Source organism: Natrix helvetica (assembly GCF_964273705.1).
Source record: "Natrix helvetica genome assembly, chromosome: Z".
NCBI classification, from domain to species: Eukaryota; Metazoa; Chordata; class Lepidosauria; order Squamata; family Natricidae; genus Natrix; species Natrix helvetica.
In genome coordinates, this window is record NC_138554.1 from 16,280,174 (window position 1) to 16,303,009 (window position 22,836).

General features: G+C 41.5%; 3 protein-coding genes across 3 annotated transcripts; all 3 read right to left on the reverse strand.

The window, feature by feature from the left end:
- Positions 1–526: 526 nt before the first annotated feature.
- On the reverse strand, positions 527–6,538 carry LOC309381731 (olfactory receptor 5P56-like; the record flags this gene model as incomplete). The annotated part of the gene is made up of 2 exons (XM_081933016.1): positions 527–759; positions 5,836–6,538. The coding sequence occupies 2 exons, from the start codon at positions 6,536–6,538 to the stop codon at positions 527–529; spliced, it is 936 nt and encodes a 311-aa protein (XP_081789142.1).
- Positions 6,539–12,411: 5,873 nt separating this feature from the next.
- LOC309381732 (olfactory receptor 2D2-like) lies at positions 12,412–15,396 on the reverse strand (the record flags this gene model as incomplete). Its single annotated transcript, XM_081933017.1, has 2 exons — positions 12,412–13,366; positions 15,359–15,396. 2 exons carry the CDS (start codon positions 15,394–15,396, stop codon positions 12,412–12,414), a joined length of 993 nt encoding a protein of 330 aa, XP_081789143.1.
- Positions 15,397–17,081: 1,685 nt separating this feature from the next.
- On the reverse strand, positions 17,082–21,802 carry LOC309381733 (olfactory receptor 8U3-like; the record flags this gene model as incomplete). Its single annotated transcript, XM_081933018.1, has 2 exons — positions 17,082–18,011; positions 21,797–21,802. The coding sequence occupies 2 exons, from the start codon at positions 21,800–21,802 to the stop codon at positions 17,082–17,084; spliced, it is 936 nt and encodes a 311-aa protein (XP_081789144.1).
- Positions 21,803–22,836: the final 1,034 nt, after the last annotated feature.

Consider the following 22,836-nt stretch of genomic DNA (forward strand, 5'->3'; position numbering starts at 1 on the left):
TTGGTCTAGAAAAAGCTTTGCATGCCCTAGTTTGCAGTACAATGTTACCGGAGAAGAAGCTTCGCAAAATTAAGTTATCAACTCTTAATGCCTTTTTGGCAATGTTATTACAGTGGGCTCTGGGGCTTAGATCATTAGAGATTAGTACTCCTAGGTCCTTGACAGAGTGAAGGTCATCTACGAGGTCGTATATGCCCAGCTTGTATTTGGTGTTCTGATTTTTTTTGCCAATGTGTAAGACAGAGCATTTGTTGGTTGAGATTTGAAATTGCCAATTGTTCGACCATTCTGACACATAGTCAACGTTGCTATGTAGGGCAGCAGCATTGTCAGTGGTGTTAAATAGTTTTACATCATCAGCGAAGAGGACACCGTTGTTTATAATATGATCACAAAGGTCCTTTTCTTATGATCAGTTTCTCTCTCAGTATTTTCCAGCCTCTCTATCAAATTTCAATATCCACTTCTTAAGTTAAAAAAGCCATTTCATTAAGCAAGATGTACAGTGTGTTTTGCCTTTTTTTCCTCAAAGTCTTTTCAACACTTTCAGCACTGCTAAATGGATGTCTTTGTTTCTTAGAGTGTAAATGATGGGGTTAAGAAGGGGAGTGATTACAAGATAAAAGACGGCAATTTTCTTGTCCCGATCAGGGGTGGAGTCTGACTGGGGGACAATGTACATAGAGATGATGGTGCCATAGAACAAGGTCACCACAGCAAGGTGGGAACCACAAGTGGAGAATGCTTTGTGCCATCCTCCTGTCGACTGCATGTGCAATACAGAATCCAGAATGTACCCATAGGAAGCCAGGATAACAAAAAGGGGAACGAGAACAATGAAAGTTGAGAGACCAAAACCAATGACTTTGGTGATTCTTGTGTCACCACTTGCAAGTTTTAGCACAGTGGGTGGTTCACAGACGAAGTGGTTGATGACAATCCCACAAAAGGGATGACGAAAGGTGCAGAGGACATAAATTGCAGAGAACACAAAACCAATGGTCCAACAGGATGTGGCCAGCAAGAGTTGGTGCAACCTATCCATGGCTAAGGCATATACCAATGGATGGCAGATGGCCAAATAGCGGTCATAAGCCATGGCTCCTAATAGTAAACACTCAGTACTACCCATAGCCAGAGTCATGTAACCCTGCAGAGCACAACGCGCTAAGGAGATGATCCCATTGCCAGTCAAAAGGTGACTCAACATCTGTGGCAATGTGCTAGTAACATACCCAATTTCCATGCCTGCAAGATGGCTGAGAAAGAAGTACATGGGGGTATGCAGTTGAGAATCAACCCATACCAATACGATGATGAGAGTGTTTCCAAAGATGGTAAGCAAGTAGATAAGGAGAACTGTCACAAAAAGTAGCAGCCTGGTTTGGGGATTGCTGGTGAGCCCAAGTAGGATGAATTCTCGGGTGATGGTGTAATTCTCAGCTTTCATCTTTCTTTCTGTTTGAAAAGAGAGGTGAGGCTGGGGCAAAATGAATGTCCCTGTAAATAGGGTGACCTTTAATAAGAGAATTCCTCCAACCAAAACTTTTAATGAAAAAAATCGTTTTCTTTCATATTTCCAGTATTGATTTTCTGCAGGCATCGTTCATATGTTTATAAGGAATGGGGTTTTTTTTATGGCAGCGGCTTCATTTTTAGTGTATAACCTGTGTATAGAGTATGACATTGGATATAAAGAGCATGTAATGCATTATTTATAATGTCAGAATGAATGAACTTCATGGACATTAAACAAAGAACTGGGGGAGAAGAGATTTATCTCCACACTGAAAATTATCTTTTGTGAGTACAATCAGTAGATTAGTCACCTACCTTTTCTCATACTAGCCAATAAAAAGGGGCAAAGGATTGAAACTTAAGGTAGTAAACAAACATACTGAACTTCACCAACATCTATATTCTCCAAAACCACTATGGATATAATATTTTATGGCCTCTGATCACTGTTTTATCTTTATGGACATGTTGGAAGGAAAATCCATCTGGTTCAGTTCCAAGCTGGGAGAAAGAAACTGGAAACATCATGGAAGCTGATTGGAAATAAATATTTATTGAAGAAATAAATATTGAAATAAATATTTATTGAAGAAATAAATATTGATGAAGCAGAGCCACCAGGGTTTGTGGTTCTGGTGCAACTGACAAAGTGGAGCTGAGAATGGATGGGTTTTTATACCTTCTTTGGGGTTTGTATTTGAGCTTCCTGTTCCTGTGAAAGGACATGTCCTTTAATATTCTATTGGCTGTTGTCCGATTCATATGGGATCATGGCTCGCTCCATAGGCAAAAGGGGAAATGCAAATCCTTGGTGCTTGTCTGAGCTAATCCACTAAACCCCTTTGGCTTCCTAATTGCTTATTTGGAGTTTCTTGATTGACCCATTTTTTCTGAATGGATGATGAAATCTGCATTTCTAAAAGCTGACCTACTCAGTTTCTGCTTGGGGGCAGGGAGATTGGTTTCTGCCTCTCTTAAGTTTTTTCCCCATTTCTCCTTTAAAGCAAATATTCTAGCCTGCCTTTTAAAAATATTTCACAAAATATTTCATTCTTCTAGGAGGGGGCCTTCCCACAGGTTTACCCAAGAAAAGGGCAAGTGAACTTGAGCTTGAAATTATGAAAAAAGGTATCTGATTATCTGCTGAAATAATTGCCTTTGGATGCCACAAATGACATCATATACACACAATAGGAGGCTGGAATGCGGTCATAGCATGTTTTGCTTGGTACATCCTCATTTTTGAGATATGAAGAGAAGTGGATTTGTATCAAAACTAACAACTACCAGATAAATGTCTGAGGATCATTAAATGAAGATACTAAAGGACTTCTAAATGAAGTTGCATGCCATATGGTGGAGACCTGTAAACCAAACCCAAGATTCAGAAATGTATTGCAGAATTAATTCAGAAATTTGTTGCAGAACTAGTGTTAAAAGATTATCAAAGCCACAACAAAACAGAAATATCATATTTCTTCACATGCATAACAATATATGGGCCTGAAACATGGCATATTATAACTTCCATATACTACATAATCAACCACCTATGAGATGGAAAGGTGAACTATAGAAAAATGTGCTCCTGGTTGGAACACTAGAACATTAGACAGAAAACAATTCCAACATCTGTAAATAATGTTGTTGTAAGTGGTGAAACTACTCAATGAATTTAATAATTGAAGTCTCAAAGTAGGCATTTGCACTATGTTCTAATTACTCAACCACTTTAACAACTGCTCCATCCCCCAAATTTTAAATCTTTCTCTAGGATTTATCCAACTCACATGGAGACTTCAGCTTGTACTCTATCCAAGTAGCACTCTGTCTTACGCATCATGATGTGTAGAAGGTTTGAAAATTTCTTAGGGAAATAAAAAGGATATCAACCTGCTCTCTTGAGAATGCTACACTCCCTGTTGGACTTTTTGTAGATCATTATACATGTGCAACAGCTTACCTCTCAGGGGTATCTGATATACTATCTCTGGTATACATAAATAAATATCCACCACAATATTCTCTTTCAGGTTAAGCACTATTATGTTATGCAAAAATCTGCAAAGTAATAATAAACCAAAGGAAAGTAAATCATGAGATAAGAAAAAGGGAGAAAAAGAGAGAGGGAGAAAAGAACAAATTCAATTCAAAGTTTCCCATTCAAATTCAAAGTTTCTTCTTACCTATGAGTTGGCCAATCACTTAGCCGGTTCCGACACTCTGTTCCGACACCATTCCATCTCAAAAAGCTTACTCTGGTTGCCCCAGCTTTAAAGCGATCATTTGTATATGGTCGCTTCTCCCCCTGTCAGTTTGGAGAGCTTTTCTCTGACCTACCGAGGAACTTGACAATTCCTCTTGGTTGTCTGAGATGCCTCTCCTTCTTCCCCGTTCCTTCAAAATGGTTCCAGTCTGAAGCCCTCCCCCTCCCCCGCAGCAGTTTGTTTAGTTGGATTTCCGTCAGACCCCGCTATTTTTCAACCGGTCTCGCCGTGATGCTTCTGGTTTCTCCCTCCTTTCTTAGTTTTCTACCTGTCCTCCAGAGGTGGTATTCAGCCATCTCTGACAGGTTCAGGTGAACCATAGCAGAGATTTTGAGTAATTTGGAGAACTGGCAAATAGGCTGGCCTTCCCCCAATGCCTCCCAGCCTCCTGATCTTCTTTCGTTGCCCTGAACAGGAGAATGGAGCTGGAAAGCAGGTTAGTGGGGTGGGGAGGGAATGGAGATTTTGCCATAACCTTCCCCCAGGAGTGGGGAGAGAATGGGGAATTTGCAATATCCTTGCCCTGCCATGCCCAAAAGCCATGGCCACAAAGCCACACCCACAGAAGCAGTAGTAAAAGGAAGTGTCCAAATCGCTCTTTATTTGAATTGTACAAATAATGGAAAATTTATCATTTCATCAAGAACCAGTTAGGTGCATTGATTAAGGCATCAGGCTAGAAACTGGGAGACTGTGAGTTCTAGTTCCTCTTTAGCATGAAGCTAGCTGGATGATCTGGAACAGTTACTCTCTCTTAGTCCTAGGAAAAAGGCAATGGCAATCATTGATGAAAAATATTGCTAGGAAAACTATTCATGCAAACACCAGGAATCAAGATTTACTCAAATGCACAAAAATCATTTTGCTACATCTCGTTGTCAGTCCTTTGATGAGGACAAATTTAGGAATGGAGTTTACAAGAAATATTAGAACTCTACTTTAGTAATACATGGTGTATATATCTTGAAAACTTGGCAGCATTTCCCCTTTTTTTCTCTCATACCAAAAAGTATCGTGACAGGCCAATCTTGAGTTTCTTTCTCACGTGTTCTTGTTTTTCTGGGATATGTTCATGTTTTGCCAATAAGTGCCACATATATCGCTTAAATAAAACCCTAGTATGTCTAGTTTAATGAAAAGGACTAGGAGTGACATGAGAGAAGTCTTCCAATATCTCAGGGGTTGCCACAAAGAAGAGGAAGTCAAGCTATTCTCCAAAGCACCTGAGGGCTGGACAAGAAGCCATGGATGGAAACTAGACAAGGAGAGAAGCAACTTAGAACTAAGGAGAAATTTCCTGACAGTTAGAACAATTAATCAGTGGAACAACTTGACTCCAGAAGTTGTGAATGCTCCAACACTGGAAATTTTTAAGGAGATGTTGGATAACCATTTGTCTGAAGTGGTGTAGTGTTTCCTGCCTAAGCAGGGGATTGGACTAGATGATGTGCAAGGTCCCTTCCAATTCTGTTGTTCTATTCTATTCTATTCTATTCTATTCTACTCTACTTTACTCTACTCTACCCTACCCTACCCTACCCTACTCCACTCCATTCCATTCTCCCCTCCGCTCCCCCCTCTACCTCTACTTCTACCTCTACCTCTAACCCATCCCACCCACCCCACCCTCTCTACTCTGTTCTGTTCTGTTCTATTCTATTCCATTCCATTCTGCTGCCTGCTTTTCTGCCACATCATCCTTACAAAAGAGCAGAAACAGATAAAACTGCCTGGTATTATGTTTATAGTCATCCTTCCTCAGTTGAAAGAGAACATAACCAAACACCAGCCCAGCAAGATGTCAATGGTCATATTCATTGCTCTAAGCCCCATCTTCTCGCCATCTTGATCACTGCGGAATGAATCTCCTTGTTCCGCAAGGTATATATGACAGGGTTAAGCAGAGGAGTAACTACTAGGTAACAGATAGTCATTTCCTTGTTGTGAGAAGGACCTGAGTCTGGGTGGGGGATAATGTACATAGAAATAACGGTGCCATAGAACAAGATGACAACGGTAAGGTGGGACCCACAAGTGGAGAAGGCCTTACTCCTTCCTGCAGTTGACCGCATATGCAATATAGAATGCAGAATGAATCCATAGGAAGACAAGATAACTGAAAGGGGAATGAAAACCATGAAGGCTGATAGACCAGAGACAATGGCGTTAGTCATTTTTATGTCATCACATGCAAGCTTCAGCACAATCGGCAGCTCACACATGAAGTGGTTAATGAGGTTAGGGCCACAGAAAGAATGATGAAAAGTACTGACGGCATAAATCATGGAGAATGCACCGCCTGTGATCCAGCATGTGCCAACAAGCAGGACCTGGTGGATCTTTCTCATGGCTGTAGCATATAACAAGGGAGAGCAGATGGCCAAGTAACGGTCATAGGCCATGACACCCAACAGCAAACTTTCAGCACTGCCGATGTTCAGTGCAATATAACCTTGCAGCATGCAACGCGTTAAGGAGAGGATTCCATTCCCGGTGATCAGATGGGCCAACATCTGAGGCAGCGTGCTGGTGACCAACCCAATCTCCATCACAGCAAGATTGCTAAGAAAAAAGTACATGGGTGTATGTAGCTGGGGATCAGCCCACACCAAAGTGATGATCAGCAGGTTGTCAAAAAGGATAAGCAAGTAGATCAGGAGGAGCACCCCAAAGAGCAGAAGCTGGGTCCCTCGATGACTTGTGAGTCCCACCAACATGAATTCTTTAACTGAGGTTAAATTCTCAGTTCCCATCTGGCTTACTGCCTGTAAGATAAAAGAAGTTGTTGGAAGATAGTGAAAAATCCCTAAAAATTAAGCAATTCTTTTTTTAAAAAAAAAGAGTATATCCATAGAAGACTAATGTAGGCAATAATCAAGGCTAAATAGTGATGTCAGTCAGTCTCAGACTTTTAGGAGTTCCTTTAATCAGGAATCTTTCTGGGGAGCAAGTTCTTTTAACAAAATTATACATAGAGAACTAATATTCTCTATGTATAATTATGAACACCATATATTATGGAAATAATATATTACTACACTATATGACATTTGATGCAAAAATTAGACAAATAAGTGGGTATTTTTATCTCCATGTAAAATCACCATAAGAGACATAGTGGCTCAGTGGCTAAGATGATGAGCTTGTTGATCAGAAAGGTCAGCAGTTCAGCGGTTCAAATCCCTAGCGCCACGTAACAGAGTGAGTTCCATTACTTGTCCCAGCTTCTGCCAACCTAGCAATTCAAAAGCATGTAAAATGCAAATAGAAAAAAATAGGAACCATCTTTGATGGGAAGGTAACAGTGTTCTGTGTGCCTTCAATATTTAGTCATACCAGCCACATGACCACGGAGACGTCTTTGGACAGCGCTGGCTCTTTGGCTTTGAAACAGAGATGAGCACCGCCCCTTAGAGTCAGGAACAACTAGCCCATATGTGTGAGGGGAGCCTTTACCTTGTATACTATATGACATTTGATACAAAAATTAGACAAATAAGTGACATGGGTATTTTTATCTGCATGTAAAATCACCATGCCAGTGGAATTTCTCAAGCATTTTTAATGAGATATTTTATTTATTTCTATCCCAACTTTATTTGTTTACAAATAATTCAATTCAGCAATCTTATCTAATACTTCTTCCTTCTCTTATTTTCCCCACGACAACACCCCTGTGAGTTGATTTTGGAGGAGAGCAAGTAATTGGTCCAGTCATCCAGTTGGCTTTCATGTTTAAAGCGGAAATAAAAATTTGAAGGAAAATTCAAGAAAGGTGACTAAATCTAGCTGGCTGAGAAATGAGAAACATTACATACTATTTCTTACTTACATGTAGCTTTTCTTGCATCCTACTCACATGCCTGTTATCTATTTGGGTGTAATTTACTTAAAGAATTAAAAGTTGCGTCATTTGATTTTATTAATGATAACAATTAATCACTACAACTGCCTGTCTTGAGATATTGTGGATCTTCCATCACTAGAGATTTTTAAGAAGGAATTAGACAGCATTTGTCTGGAATGGTATAGGGTCTCCTGCTTGAGGAGAAGTTCAGAACAGGATATCTCCAAGATCTTTCTAACTCCATTATTCTGTATTCATCATCTTCACTCAACCCATCCAATTACATTTGCTAAGATTAAAGCTGCTTAATTCTTTCAGATCCCTTCAAACACTGCAAAAAGACATGGAATTCTGGGCTTCTCATTCTTCAACTATAGAAGCCAGAGCCTGAATTTCTGCACATCCACTGCAGAGATATCAATTATCATGAAATTATTATGACCAGATTATACCATGTGTGTCTTGTACTTTGCTGGAGATGCAAACACAATAAAACTTGAACTACCTTGCTAGGATAAGTCCCAATAGGAGTCTTGCATTGAAGCACGAGATCACAATTTTTGTAGACCACAAATCTTATCCCATTTAGCTTAGCAGGATGGCAGCTTCCATGTTGCTTGTATCTTTCAATTTATATTGTTTTTGTTTGTTTCCTAGTATGATTTGTTAACTTATTAGTAACCTTGACTATCAACTAAATGTTGCATCTTTTTATTCTTGATGAATGTATTTTATTCTCCTTATATACACTGAAAGTCTATGCACTGAAGACAAATTTCATTTGTGCCCAATCGCACTTGGCCAATAAAGAATTCTATTGTATTCCATTCCATTCTTACCAATTTTGCCATACCGTGCCAAGATTGTATCAACTAAACACCATTCTTAATACATGGCACATAGCTGACTACAGCATCAGTCAGCTGCAGGAGCAGTCATTCAGGCTTTTGACCATGCTTAGTTCTTTCAGAGGTAGCAATGATTTTCCACCTAATTAAAAACAACATCTTCCCTCATGTTCTCCTTCCTAACAAAATCAGATTCTGTCAACAGACTTCCAAATGGCGAAATGTCTTACCTTTCTGTATCTCTTAAATACTACCAGCGTCTGTTGAGTAACGGTGAGAAGCAACTTGGAAACTCAATGGCTTTTCAACGGAAGATTCTTAGATGTTCTGTAATATGTTCTTCTGATGCTTGAAAAGATTCTCCGTGCACCGAGCCTGTTAATGTAATGACTAGCAACTAATAGAAATACTTAGCTGAATAAAGCCCAGTTTTATGAAGATCCTGTTTAAGATATCACAAGCCATAGATACTTACTTAACTAAAGAACTAGAGAAATTATTATTTTCTTTCCTGTACCAATTACTTCCGATTCCTTAATTTCAGAGTCACCATTCAAAGGTAGTAGGCTGAAGAATGAGAACACATGAATTTATGAGTAAGTTTTTGAAACTGGGAATTGCCTTAGATTAAATCAAAACAAAGAATCACCCAGGTTAGACAAACTATCTTCCCAAATCCTCGGGTGGATGTTGTTCCATAGAATTTACTGAAGGCCTTTTTAGTTGATGATATCAACTGTTCTTTTTGGTGCAAAGTATATTTTCAGTAAATCAGTAAGTTATTGTGTCTTGATCCTTGTAACAGCTAAATACAGTTAGATTTAAACCCACTTATCCTTGCTTTTTCTTCTTCTCCCAGATATTGACAGTTGCTGCTTTGCTGGGCAAGGAAACAAGATTGCAAAAGATCATAAGAATAATATGAATGTACTCCATGGAGGTTATTTCAATTCCACTGGAACTTTGCTTTACTCATTTTTTATCTCAATCTCTTGAGAATTGAAGTACTTGATTAACAAAGTCAAATAAGATGGGTTCTTTGAATAATTAAAACAAAGGTAGTTTTTCACTTTTGACAATTGCTTAGCAATCTTTCAAATTTATGACCGACCTCCCCAGAGCTACTTATTGGTGTTGTTGTTAGTTGCAAAGTCATGTCCCACCCATCGCAACCCCATGGACAACGTTCCTCCAGGCCTTCCAGTCCTCTACCATCCTCTGGAGTCCATTTAAGTTCACATCTACTGCTTTGGTGACTCCATCCAGCCACCTCATTTTCTGTCGTCCCCTTCTTCTTTTGCCCTCAATTTTTCCCAGCATTAGGCTCTTCTCCAGGGAGTCCTTCCTTCTCATTAGATGGCCAAAGTTTCATCTTCAGGATCTGGCCTTCTAAAGAGCCATCAAGGTTGATATCCTCTAGGACTGACCTGTTTGATTGCCTTGCAGTCCAAGGGACTCACAGGAGTTTTCTCCAGCACCAGAGTTCAAAGGCCTCAATTCTCTGGCGCTCAGCCTTTCTTATGAATTTCTTATTATTACCTGGATTCAAAGTTCTAATAGTCATGTGATCACTTTTTGGGTGCTCAGCAACCATCCCACATTGACAACTATTTGCAGCATCCCACAGTCATATAACTACAATTTATGAGGGGTTTTGCTGTTGTTTACTTCCAGTTTTTGGCAAAAAAAACACCTGTTGAGGATGATAGATTCACCAAAGACCTTCAGTGTTAACTTTATGACAATGGCAAATGGCTAATAATGAATCATTGGTTCACTTAATGACTGCAGTGATTGCTCAATGACCGTGGAATTCACTTAACAACTGCACAAAAATGGTCATAAAATTGTATGCATTTATATGGGTACCCACAATGACCAGCATGGCTTATAACTGTAATTCCAAAGACTATCTGTAAAGACCATCCCATCATGCAGCAATGCTTTTTTCCCTTGGTGCCAAAAGCCCACACGCATGTGCCAACACCCATAATCTAATACTCCCCCCCAGGTCCCCCCATCATACAGGCATGTGTGACATCTCCCCCATGCTCCCCCTCTTCTCACGCATGCATGTGTGACCCCCATTTTGATGCTAGAAGGCCTCCCTGAAGCCTCCTGGGACCAAAACAAGTAGGTTGGTAAAATGAAGACTTGGGTTTTTGAGGGCAATAGGCTGACTCTATAAACAGCTTAGAGAGGACTGTAAAAGTACTATGAAGTGGAATATAAGTCTAAGTGCTATATGCTATTTGTACTAAAATATATTCAGTCCATTTATTAATCAGGGTCAAAATACACTATAGCCTGTTAGCATCAAAACAGGGGATTGGGGACCTCCCTGAAGCTCCTGGAACAAAAAATGGGATGTGGGGGGGGGCATCGACTCCCCCATCCCCCATGTGTGACTCCTCCCCACTCTCCAAGCATGTGTGCGCGTCAGTGGTGGGTTCTGGATCCCGGCACAGTCGGTACGCTGCGACGGGGCCGAGCATCCACCATGTCTACGGGTGCTGCGCGCATGCATGCACCCACTGCCTGCAATGCTCCAGCTGCTCAGCAGAGCATTGCACATGCGCTGTACACTCTGTGTGCATGTGCAAATGGCCCAGTTGGATCAAATACAGGTAAGGAACACAGGCAGATGGAACATGGGCCCTCCGAAGCACCATACCAGAACGGTGCCTGCTGCTTCCAGCAGGCACTGGTGTACCCATACCGGGGTGTACCAGCTGAAACCCGCCACTGGTGTGCGTCCCCTAGAAGAGACCCAAAAAACAACTGGCCAGCAGGAGGCACAGAGGAGCTGACCTGGGTGATGGCTCGCATGCCCCCAGAGATGGCTCCGCTTCTCACCTGTGGCTTGCGTGCCATAGGTTCACCATCAAGGTCATAGTATATTTTGACCCTGATTAATAAATGGACTGAATGTATTTTAGTACAAATAGCCACAGCACTTAGAGGTATATACCACTTCATTGTGCTTTTACAGCCCTCTCTATGCGGTTTACAGAGTCAGCAAATTGCCCTCAAAAAATTTTCATTTGACCAACTTCGGAAGGATGGAAGGCTGAGTCTACTTGGATGCAGTCCGGATTTTCTCTTTCTGTGACGATGGCACACTCTGTTACAAGTGGGATCATAGGAGAAATGTTCTAGAATTTTCTTCCAAGACTAAATGGATTGAATAATGTTTGGTTTGTGTTTTCTGCATTGTGTATGTCTGACGAATAAGCAAAACAGCAGGAAGACCTGCCTTATCTGCAAAAGAAGTCCAACCCATTTATAGGCCAAAGTTTCTTTTTTGGAGAAACTTTTTTCCTTATGTTAATCTGGATATCAAAAAGAAAAAAAAGGAGGGGGGATTTTACTTAGAAGTAAGATTAGTAAAATGTGGCATTTTCTTCCGTTATCTTTTTTCCTCAATATTCCCAATATTTTCCAGCATATTTAAAATCACTAGTAATTCATCTTCTAATTTTCATTGTCTGCAATTCATCTCTGTGTGTGTGTTTGTCTTTCTCTGTGTGTGTCTCTGTTTGTCTGTCTCTCTCTTTGTGTGTGCCTCTGTCTGTATGTGTGGGTATGTGTCTGTCTGTCTGTCTGTCTGTCTGTCTCTCTCTCTCTCTCTCTCTCTCTCTCTCTCTCTCTGTCTCTCTCTCTCTGTCTCTCTCTGCCTCTGTGTGTGTGTGTCTGTCTCTTTCTTTCTTTCTTTCTCTCTCTCTCTCTGCCTCTGTCTGTGTGTGTGTGTGTGTGTATCTGTTTGTCTGTCTTTGTCTCCCTCTCTCTCTTTCTCTCTCTTTTTCTCTCTCTCTGCCTTTGTCTGTCTGTCTGTCTGTCTCTATCTCTTTTACACACACACACACACACAAACACCTTAAATGAACAACCCCATCCAATTCTAAAAATCTATTTAGCAAGACGGGAATGTTCATGCTATAAAGCCAAAGTCCTTCAGCATTTTGAGTGCTGCTTTATGGACTTCCTTGTTTCTCAGGGTATAAATAATGGGGTTCAAAAGAGGTGTCACTACAACATAAAAGACTGCGACTTGCTTGTCATGACCTTGACCTGTGTCTGAATGGGGGATGATGTACATAGAGATAACGGTACCATAGAACAAGGTGACCACCATAAGATGGGAGCCACATGTGAAGAAAGCTTTACGCCATCCGGTAGTTGACCTCATGTCCAAAACGGAATAGAGAATTAAACCATAGGAAGAGAGGATGACTAAAAGGGGAACCAGAACAATAAATGCTGATAAACCAAAAACAACGGCTTTAGTTATAGTGGTGTCATCACATGCAAGTTTTAGCACAACAGGCAATTCGCAAATGAAGTGGTTAATGTGATTGGGGCCACAGAATGGATGATGGAAAATGAAAGCTACATATACAACTGAGAAGAGGCAACCTACAGTCCAACAGGATGTCACAAGGAGTAGCTGGTGCATCCTATCCATGGAAGAGGCATATGTCAGTGGATGGCAAATGGCTATGTAGCGATCATAAGCCATGACTCCCAACAACAAGCATTCTGTACTACCCATGGTCAGAGCAATATAACTCTGTGTCACACATCGTGCTAAGGAAACGACTCCATTTCCAGTCAAAAGTTGACTTAACATCTGGGGCAAAGTGCTGGTAACATAGCCAATTTCCATGCCTGAAAGGTTGCTGAGAAAAAAGTACATGGGAGTGTGGAGTCGAAAATCAGCCTGCACCAAGATGATGATTAGCAGATTCCCCAAAATTGTAAGCAAGTAGATGATGAGGATGATCCCAAAGAGAAGAAGCTGCGTTCTTCGGTGGCTGGTGAGTCCCAATAAGATGAACTCCTTAATGGAGGTGAAGTTCTCACTTGCTATCTTAGCATCATCTTGCCTGAAATGAAAGGAAATTAGTGAACGATAATGAAATTTCCTGGAAATGAGGCAGAAAGAAAGAGAAAGAAAGAAAGAAAGAAAGAAAGAAAGAAAGAAAGAAAGAAAGAAAGAAAGAAAGAAAGAAAGAAAGAAAGAAAGGGGGAAGGGAGAGTAAGAGAAAGAAAAAAGAAAGAAAGAAGAAAGAAAGAAGAAAGAAAGAAAGAAAGAAAGAAAGAAAGAAGAAAGAAAGAAAGAAAGAAAGAAAGAAAGAAAGAAAGAAAGAGAAAGTAAGTTTCAGAGTGTAGTCTCAAGAAAGTCATAATCATTAGAAGCTAATTCCTACAAGCTGAAATGTTTCAGATGGTTGGCACAGCCTTGTTGGGAAATTTTATTTATTGGATTATCTTTATTCTCCTTAACAAATTATAAATATCCACAGTACAAACATTTTAGTGAGATTATGGGACTTAAAAATTAATCAGCACAATGCATCAATTTTAAAAAAAAAGAAAGAAAAAGGAAGGGGAAAGGGGGAGCCTGGAAAATTATTCTGAAAACAGAAGAATTCCAAAAAATATTGACCAGAGTGGATATCTTCCCTGACCCTTTGTAAAAAGAACAAGCAGAAAAAATAAAGTTGAACTCTAAAAAGTAATGCTTGTTAACAACCCACAGTTGCAAATTGGGTTTAGATTTTATTTCCAGGATTGTATGAACTCGGTGCCTGAAAAATCCATAACTTGATATTTTTAATTACCTACCCTACCATTTTTGTACAGGAGCTGAAAATTTCAAGTACATCTATTTTTGCTTAAGTTTAATCAGGAATGCCTAAAGTTCTATCTGGATGATAAATTGCCACATACCTGTTTTAAATCGTTGCAAACAAGAAACACAGACAGATAGGCAAACAATTTGGGCAATCAAATAATTTTTGAATGAGTGATTTAGTTCTAATCTGCTTTTAACTATATATATATATATATATATATATATATATATATATATATATATATATATATATATATATATATATATATATATATATATATATATATATATATATATATATATATATATATATATATATATATATATATATATATATATATATATATTTGTAATTTCTGAAGAATTAAATAGCTGTTGACTGGAGAAGAATTAGCACTGATTCAGTATTTCATGATTTATAGCAACTTTAACAATAGCCTTAAAATCCCTTTCTGGGAGAGGGGCGGTCTAAAAATCTAAGAAATAAATAAATAAATAAAAATAGTTCCATAGTCAGATTAACTAGCTCAACTTGGACCCCAACGTGAAGGAAACTAAAGGTAAAAGTACCCAAGGATTATACTCAAATATTACTTGAATACGAATCCCAGACAAATTGCCAATGCCGAGGGAAGCTAAGAAAATAGCAATCATTCTAAGCACTTTCTGAGGTAAAAAAAGGAAATTAAACCCCAGAGCTCACTGTAACAGCATTGCAAAAAAGGCATTAAGAACTGTTAATCTAATTTTATGAACTTTCTTCTCCGGTAACATGGTACTGCAAACTAAGGCATACGAAAGTTTTGCCAGACCAATTCTCGAATATAGCTAGTCTGTCTGGAATCCACACTGTATATCAGACATTAATACAATTGAGTGAGTCCAGAGATATTTCACGAGAAGAGTCCTCCACTCCTCTGCTCACAACAGAATACCTTGTGCCATGATGCTTGAAATTTTGGCCTTGGACAACCTAAAACTACCCTGACTAAGGTCTGACCTAAGTGTAGTACACAAAATTGTCTGCTACAATATTCTACCTGTCAATGACTACTTCAGCTTCAACCGCAATAATACACGGGCAAAGAATAGATAAAAACTAAAGGTAAACCTCTTCAAACTCGATTGCAAAAAATATGACTTCAGCAACAGAGTGCTCAATGCCTGGAATGCACTACCTAACACTGTTGCTACATCCTCAAACCCCCGGGACTTTAACCTTAAACTGTCTAGTGTGTACCTCATCCCTTTCCTAAGAGGCCTGTAGGTGCCATGCATAAGCGCACCAGCGTGCCTACCTTCCCTGTCCTATAGTCCCCATTTATTCGTACCCATTTCCTGTGTTCATGTCCATGTTTATACTTATACCTGTTATCTCGTACATGTTTGACAAACTAAATAAATAAAATAAAAATAAATACATATGCATGGTTTGCCTTAGCAAATGTCTCTGCATTTATCTCCACCAAGAAATACTTAAGATAGGGTATGCCAGTATTAAAGTTAAATTCTAAGACTACTCTCCCAAGTCAAAATATTTCATCCTTTAAAAATTCTTTTCGTCATAAATACATTCCAAATGAGCCATTGAAATATTAGCTTTAAGAATCATTAAGATCTTTCTCACTTAACCAGAAGGATTCCATCATGATTCCAATTATAACAGCCAACAACTTGGTACACAATATTGTGAAACAATTCAAAACATTAGTGGAATAGTTTCAAAGAACTATAATAATGAAATATACTGAAAATATAATGAAATATCTAAATAAAAAGGTCAGGAACTCTACCATGCCATGTCCTTGCAATAATTTGGAGGAAGAAGTAGGTGGCAGAAGATTTTGGACTGATAGATAAAATGAAATTCGAAGAGATTTCAGATTAAATTCTTGGTGTTGATGTGTTGGCTTTTGTTTCAGGTTTTTTAAAGGATTCTTGAAAACTTTTTTCTACCATCTTTTCCATCACCCTGACTCCTGCTCAACCAACTATGTTTTCCAGCTTCCTAAAGTTAGTTCATCTTTGAAAGTATTCCAGGACTTAAGATAGCACTCTGGCCTCTTCTCTCACTGTCTATGAGAGATGTCAAGATTTCATAATATTATTTCCAATGAGATTACTCCAATCCCTTGTGGTTATTTCTAATAAATTGATAACACTCTCTGTTTTTTTTAATCTCATGGGCACTTTTAAATATTCACTGAAAGAAAAGAACTTTATGTCAATGTATTCACAAAGGTTAAAAGAAAGGAGAGGCAAACTTTTGTGTTTATTATTTCTTTTTTCAAACATATATGGAAAATTAATTGAAAGGCAGACAAATATTTGAACATTGAACAAAGAGGAACAGACATTAGTAAAGCAAAATCCAAGAAAAATGCACTGTCAAACCATTTCTGAATTAAAGCTGAAAATGAAATGAATGAAGTGTCCCTAAGAAATTAATTCAATTCAACATATGAATATTTATGTGGGTGAGAGGGAAAGAGGGAGAAGGAGGGAGAGGGAGAGAGGGAGTGAGGGAGAGAGAGTTCTGTAAGCATTTGTAAACAATTTTTTATGGAATGGACTTTCAACTGGAGACATATGTAGCTTCATACAAACTCTCCTTAGAACATGAGTAAATACTGAAGGTGCCCGGAACACTGTTACCTTCCCACCAAAGGTGGTTCCTATTTTTCTACTTGCCTTTTTACATCTGTCCAACTGCTATGTTGGCAGAAGCTGGGACAAGTAACAGGAGCTCACTCTATTACATGGCGCTAGGGATTCGAGCCACCAAACTTCTGACTTTTCTGATCGACAAGCTCAGCATCTTAGCCACTGAGCCACCACATCCCTTGTACACCTAGATAGTCTTCTCCAACACCACAATTCAAAAGCAGTGATACCAATTGCCTAATAAATTGCCTAACAGAAACCTTATTTGGGGTATTTGCTTGTTTTTATAAAGCAACTCTTCACAATATTTTAGATGCTGCCCTATGTATGCTCTTGTTCCTCAAGGTATAAATAATGGGGTTGAGCAGAGGGGTGACCACAACATAGAAGACTGCAATTTGTTTATCATGATCAAGAGATGAAGCTGACTTTGGAATCATATACATACAGATAATCGTCCCATAAAACAAAACAACCACAATCAAATGGGAGCCACAGGTAGAGAAAGCCTTGCGCAGTCCAATGTTTGACTTCATATGTGAGACCGAGTAAAGTATACACCCATAGGTGGTCAAAATGACCGATAGAGGAACGAGAATGCCTAATGCTCCTATAGCTAAATTCACAAGCTTGATTATATGTGTATCACTACATGCAAGTTTCAGCACCACTGGCAACTCACATATGAAGTGGTTGATCTGGTTGGGACCACAATACGTTTGGCCAACAAGACAGATAACACAGATGGCACAGAGCACAGGAGCAATTACCCAGCAGGCTAAAGCAAAGTGCAACTGGTTTTGCTTGCTCATGGCAGTAGCATAAATTAGAGGATGGCAGATGGCTAAGTAGCGGTCATAGGCCATGACACTCAAGAGAAAGGACTCCATGCTCCCCATGGTCAATGCGACATACATCTGGATGGTGCAGAGTGCAAAAGAGATGACCCCGTTTCCAGTCAAGAGATGGGTTAACATGAGGGGCATAGTGCTGGTGACATAGCATATTTCTATCCCTGCAAAATGTGAGAGAAAATAGTACATGGGAATGCGGAGCTGAATGTCAATCTGCACTACGATGATGATCAGGAGATTCCCCAAAACCGTAAGCATGTAGACAAGAAGAATGACCACAAAAAGGAAAAGCTGGATTTTTCTTTGGCTGGTTAGTCCAAGTAAGATGAACTCCTTTACAGAGGTGACATTCTCAGCTTCTATCCTGGCCTCCTGCTGTAATGAAAGAGAAATGAAGCAAAATTTTAGATTCCTTGGAAAAAAGACTAAAACAAAAGACCAAATTACTCTCAAAAGAAACCAATCGTAACCCACTCTTATATCCCGAGGTAGAGTTATGAGATGGACTCCAGAAATTTTATCTCAAGGATAACTATTTCCACAATGGCAGGTTCAATCCCTGGATATTCTTGTCTTAACTCAAAAGCTAAGGCAACTTAAATTTGGTTACATCTTGGATGGATATGGGAAAGTGGTTGGGAGGATTGTTGGCACACAGCTACAAAGGGGATGAAGTGGATTATCTGGAACCTTTACAGTCTGGATTTAGGGCAGGACATAGCATTGAAATGGCATGGTCTAGAGCCGAGGGAGTTCACTGTTCCTCAGATATCCGGGTGTGAGTCACTTGGTGTGAAATGGGGCCCAGGGAGGCAGTGGGGTTTGCTGATTGTATACTTGGCTCCTCGCTATACGTCAGCAGCCCTGCCCGAGCTCCTCGAGCTGATCTCGGAGACAGCGGTGGAGATCCCCAAACTTTTAGTTATGGGGGACTTCAACCTGCCGTCGACGGGAGCAGCATCCGAGGTAGCTCGGGAGTTCATGGCTTCCATGACAGCCATGGGCCTGACCCAACTAATTCAGGGCCCCACACACGAAGGTGGTCACACACTGGACCTTGTTTTTGTATCTGAGCAGTGGACGAGTGATCTGGGAATAGGGGATTTAGATATTACCCCCCTGTCATGGTCAGATCACTCATGTCTCCGGCTAGACTTCCCTGGCGCTACCCCCCACCGTGAGGAGGCGGAGCCAGCTCGTCCAAGCTGGTACCGCCCCAAGCGCCTGATGGAACCAGATAGGTTCCAGATGGAGCTTGGGCCATTACCTGTAGCCCTGACCCGCGCTCGGTCGGAGGACCTAGTGGCCGCCTGGAATAGGGCGACGGCTGGGGCCTTGGACCAGGTTGCGCCTTTGCGACCTCTCCTACGGCAGCGACTCATCCGGGCACCTTGGTATACCGAGGAGCTCAGGGTGATGAAGCGCCATAGAAGACGTCTAGAGAGCAGGTGGAGGTCCTCACGCTCCGAGTCTGACCGAACACAGGTAAGAGCCTACTTACGGACCTACCTTGTGGCATTGAGAGAGGCCAAACGTAGACATTGTGCTGCTCTTATTGCGTCTGCGGATAGCCCTGCCGCCCTGTTTAGGGTGACCCGCTCCCTCTTGGTTCAGGAGACACGGGGGGCACCCTTACAGGGAAGAGCAGAGGAGTTTGGAGAATATCTACAGAACAAAGACGCTCAGATCCGAAGCAGATGGGCCCCCTCCAGTGGTCTGGATGGGCCGTCAACAGTGAGTCTTGTGAATCCACTCTGGGAGGAGTTTGACTCTGTTGCCCCCGAGGATTTAGACAGGTTGCGTGGACGGCTGCGACCCACCACATGTTCATTGGACCCGTGTCCCTCCTGGTTGGTACTGGCATCCTGGGAGGTGACACGAGGCTGGCTTCTGGGCCTGGTGAATGCCTCGTTGGGGGAGGGATCCTTACCATTTGCCTTGAAAGAGGCGGTGGTGAGGCCCTTACTCAAGAGGTCTTCGCTTGACCCAATGGAGCTAGCTAATTATCGTCCAGTCTCCAACCTTCCCTTTCTGGCGAAGGTTGTTGAGAATGTGGTGGCGCAGCAATTTCCACGTCACCTTGATGAATCCGACTATCTAGACCCACGCCAGTCCGGCTTCCGACCCGGACACAGCACAGAGACAGCCTTGGTAGCGTTGGTCGATGATCTCTGGAGGGCCAGAGATAGAGGTTATTCCTCTATCCTGGTCCTATTAGACCTCTCAGCAGCTTTTGATACCATCGACCATGGTATCCTACTGCGCTGGCTGGAGGGGATGGGAATCGGAGGCACCGTTTTGCGGTGGTTCGGCTCCTACCTCTCCGGCCGGATGCAATATGTGTTGACAGGGGGGCAGAGATCGACCCTGAGGCCACTCTCTTGTGGAGTGCCGCAGGGGTCGGTCCTCTCGCCCCTTCTGTTCATTACATATGTGAAGCCGCTGGGCGAGATCATCCGTGGTTTTGGGGTTGAATACCATCTGTACGCTGACGACACTCAGCTGTACATTTCAACCCCGAGCCACCCCAATGAGGCTGTTGAAGTGATGTCCCGGTGTTTGGAAGCCGTCGGGGTCTGGATCGGGGACAACAGACTCAAACTCAACCCCTCCAAGACTGAGTGGCTGTGGCTACCGGCGCCTTGGTTCAGCCAGCTGACCCCATCGCTGGCCATAGGGGGCGAGCAATTGCCCCCTGTGGAACGGGCGCGCAATTTGGGCGTCCTCCTAGATGCCCGGCTGTCAATGGATGACCATGTGGCAGCCGTGGCAAGGGGGCCGTTCCACCAGGTTCGCCTGGTGCGCCAATTGCGCCCCCTTCTGGATCGGGATGCCCTACGCACAGTCACTCATGCGCTGGTGACGTCTCGCCTAGACTACTGTAACGCTCTCTACATGGGGCTTCCCTTGGGACGCGCCCGGAGACTGCAGCTAGTCCAGAACGCGGCCGCGCGGGTTGTCATGGGGAGCTCTAGATACTCCCATGTAACACCTCTCCTGCGCGAGCTGCACTGGCTACCTGTAGTTTTTCGGGTGCGTTTCAAGGTCCTGATTACCATCTTTAAAGCGCTCCATGGCACAGGACCTAGTTACTTGCGGGATCGCATCCTCCCACATACATCCCTGCGGCCAATCCGCTCTCACAGGGAGGGGCTTCTCCAGGTGCCGTCCGCTAGGCAATGCCAGCGGGTGACGCCAAGGAGTAGGGCCTTCTCTGTGATGGGCCCAACCCTCTGGAATGACCTCCCCCCCGATATCAGAACCACCACAGACTTCCGCTCCTTCCGACAAAAATTGAAGACTCACCTGTTTCGATTAGCTGGCCTGGCATAATTATAATTGTGACAACTGTTACCTCCTGGAAACATATTCTTACCTGGTTATTTATAGGGTACGGTTTTAAATTTAACTGATTTTAGGGTTTTTAGAACCAGATTTATATTCTTCCGTACAGTTCTTTTAAATTTTTAACTTCCTCCTTATGTGTATTTATATCTGTATTTATATTTGTATTTGATACTTATTGTTTGTTGTGTGGACTGTACACCGCCCTGAGTCCTTTTCGGGAGAGGGGGCGGTCTAGAAATTCGAAGAAAATAAATAAATAAATAAATAAATAACATTGGTCACACTTACTAAGACTGTATTACTATTCTTCTTCTCTTCCTTACTAGTACCTATCTCTTCCCACTTATGACTATAACTATGTTGCTTGTATCTTTCTATTTATATTGTTTTTATTTGTTTCCTAGTATGATTAGATAGCTTATTAGTAACCTTAATTATCAACTAAATGTTGTATCTTTTTATTCTTGATGAATGTATTTCATTCTCCTTATGTACGCTGAGAGCATTTGGACCAAAGACAAATTCCTTGTGTCTAATCATACTTGGCCAATAAAGAATTCTATTCTATTCTATTCTATTCTATTGTCTTTGGGGGGCTCAGGGTGGAGTTGGGTGCAACTATTCTGGCGCTCCTGACCATCTCAGCACCTTTTGATACTATCAACTATGGTATCCTTCAGGACTAGCTTCTGGGGTTGGGAATGAGAAATATTGTGTTATGTTGAGTCTCACTTGTTCTCAACCAGTTTCAATCCATGTTAATAGTAGGGGAAAGTTCAAACCCTAGATTTCTACAATGCCTCAGAACTCACCTCCATCAGGCCTGCAGGCGGTTCCTTTTGGGATTTTTGGCCTGCCACACTCATATTCTATTCTACTATGTTGTTTCAGTAGTGGGGAATTGGGAGGGGGAATAGTAAGGAGTAGAATGTGATGTTGTCAAAATAAAATTCCTATCTAGAATCCAAGGTCATATTTTGTCTCTGCACCTCTGCACCTGACCGGAACTGGATGGGTGGAACTGCCAGCATGGCAGTGGAAGATTGGACCATGTTGTGGACTTGTGGGTGTGGGGGTAGGATCATGAACTCTCAACTGGGTGGGGAAAGCCAGGAAGCTTTCAGATTTGGGTTTTCCCAGATGTGCCAACATGACTCTCTTATTAAATTGGAACCTTGAGCAATACTTTGTTTTGGACTCTGATTTAATTTTGGATGTTATTTGGAACCCTGTCAACCTTTCTATTTGCCTCACGGACTCGCCTTTCGCATCTCCATTTAAATGTCTACATGAAACTACTGGGGGAGATAATCTGTTGGCCTGGCATCTGGCATATTAATCACATCTAATTATCTTCCATCCCAAGCCAGACTGGTGATATTTTGACAGTGCAGGCTGAAGGCCTGGAGGCTGTAAGTGTCTGCCTGGGGAGGAACTAGTTTTGACTCAACCCTGGCATGACAGTGTGACTTTGTGATATTGGTTTCCCAGGCCCATATATTTTATCTTCGGCTCTGGCATTCCCCAGACAGAACTGGTATGTCATTTGTAGGTTCTTTTAGACTCACAGCTCCTACTCAAGGCTAGGGGGGGGCTGACTTTGCACATTTCATCTAATGCACCAATTGCACCTTCTCCTGAACTAGGAGGCCCTATCCCAGAAGCTTCAATGGGTTTCAAAATCAAAATTCTGCATGAGTCAAGATTTGTGTCACCTCTTTTGCAGGAGCTGCATTGGTTATTGATTTGCTTCCAGTTGCAATTCATTTTACAGAATAATAGAGTCGGAAGGGACCTTGTAGGTCATTTAGTCCAACCTCTGCTCAAGCAAGACACCCTATACCATTTCTGA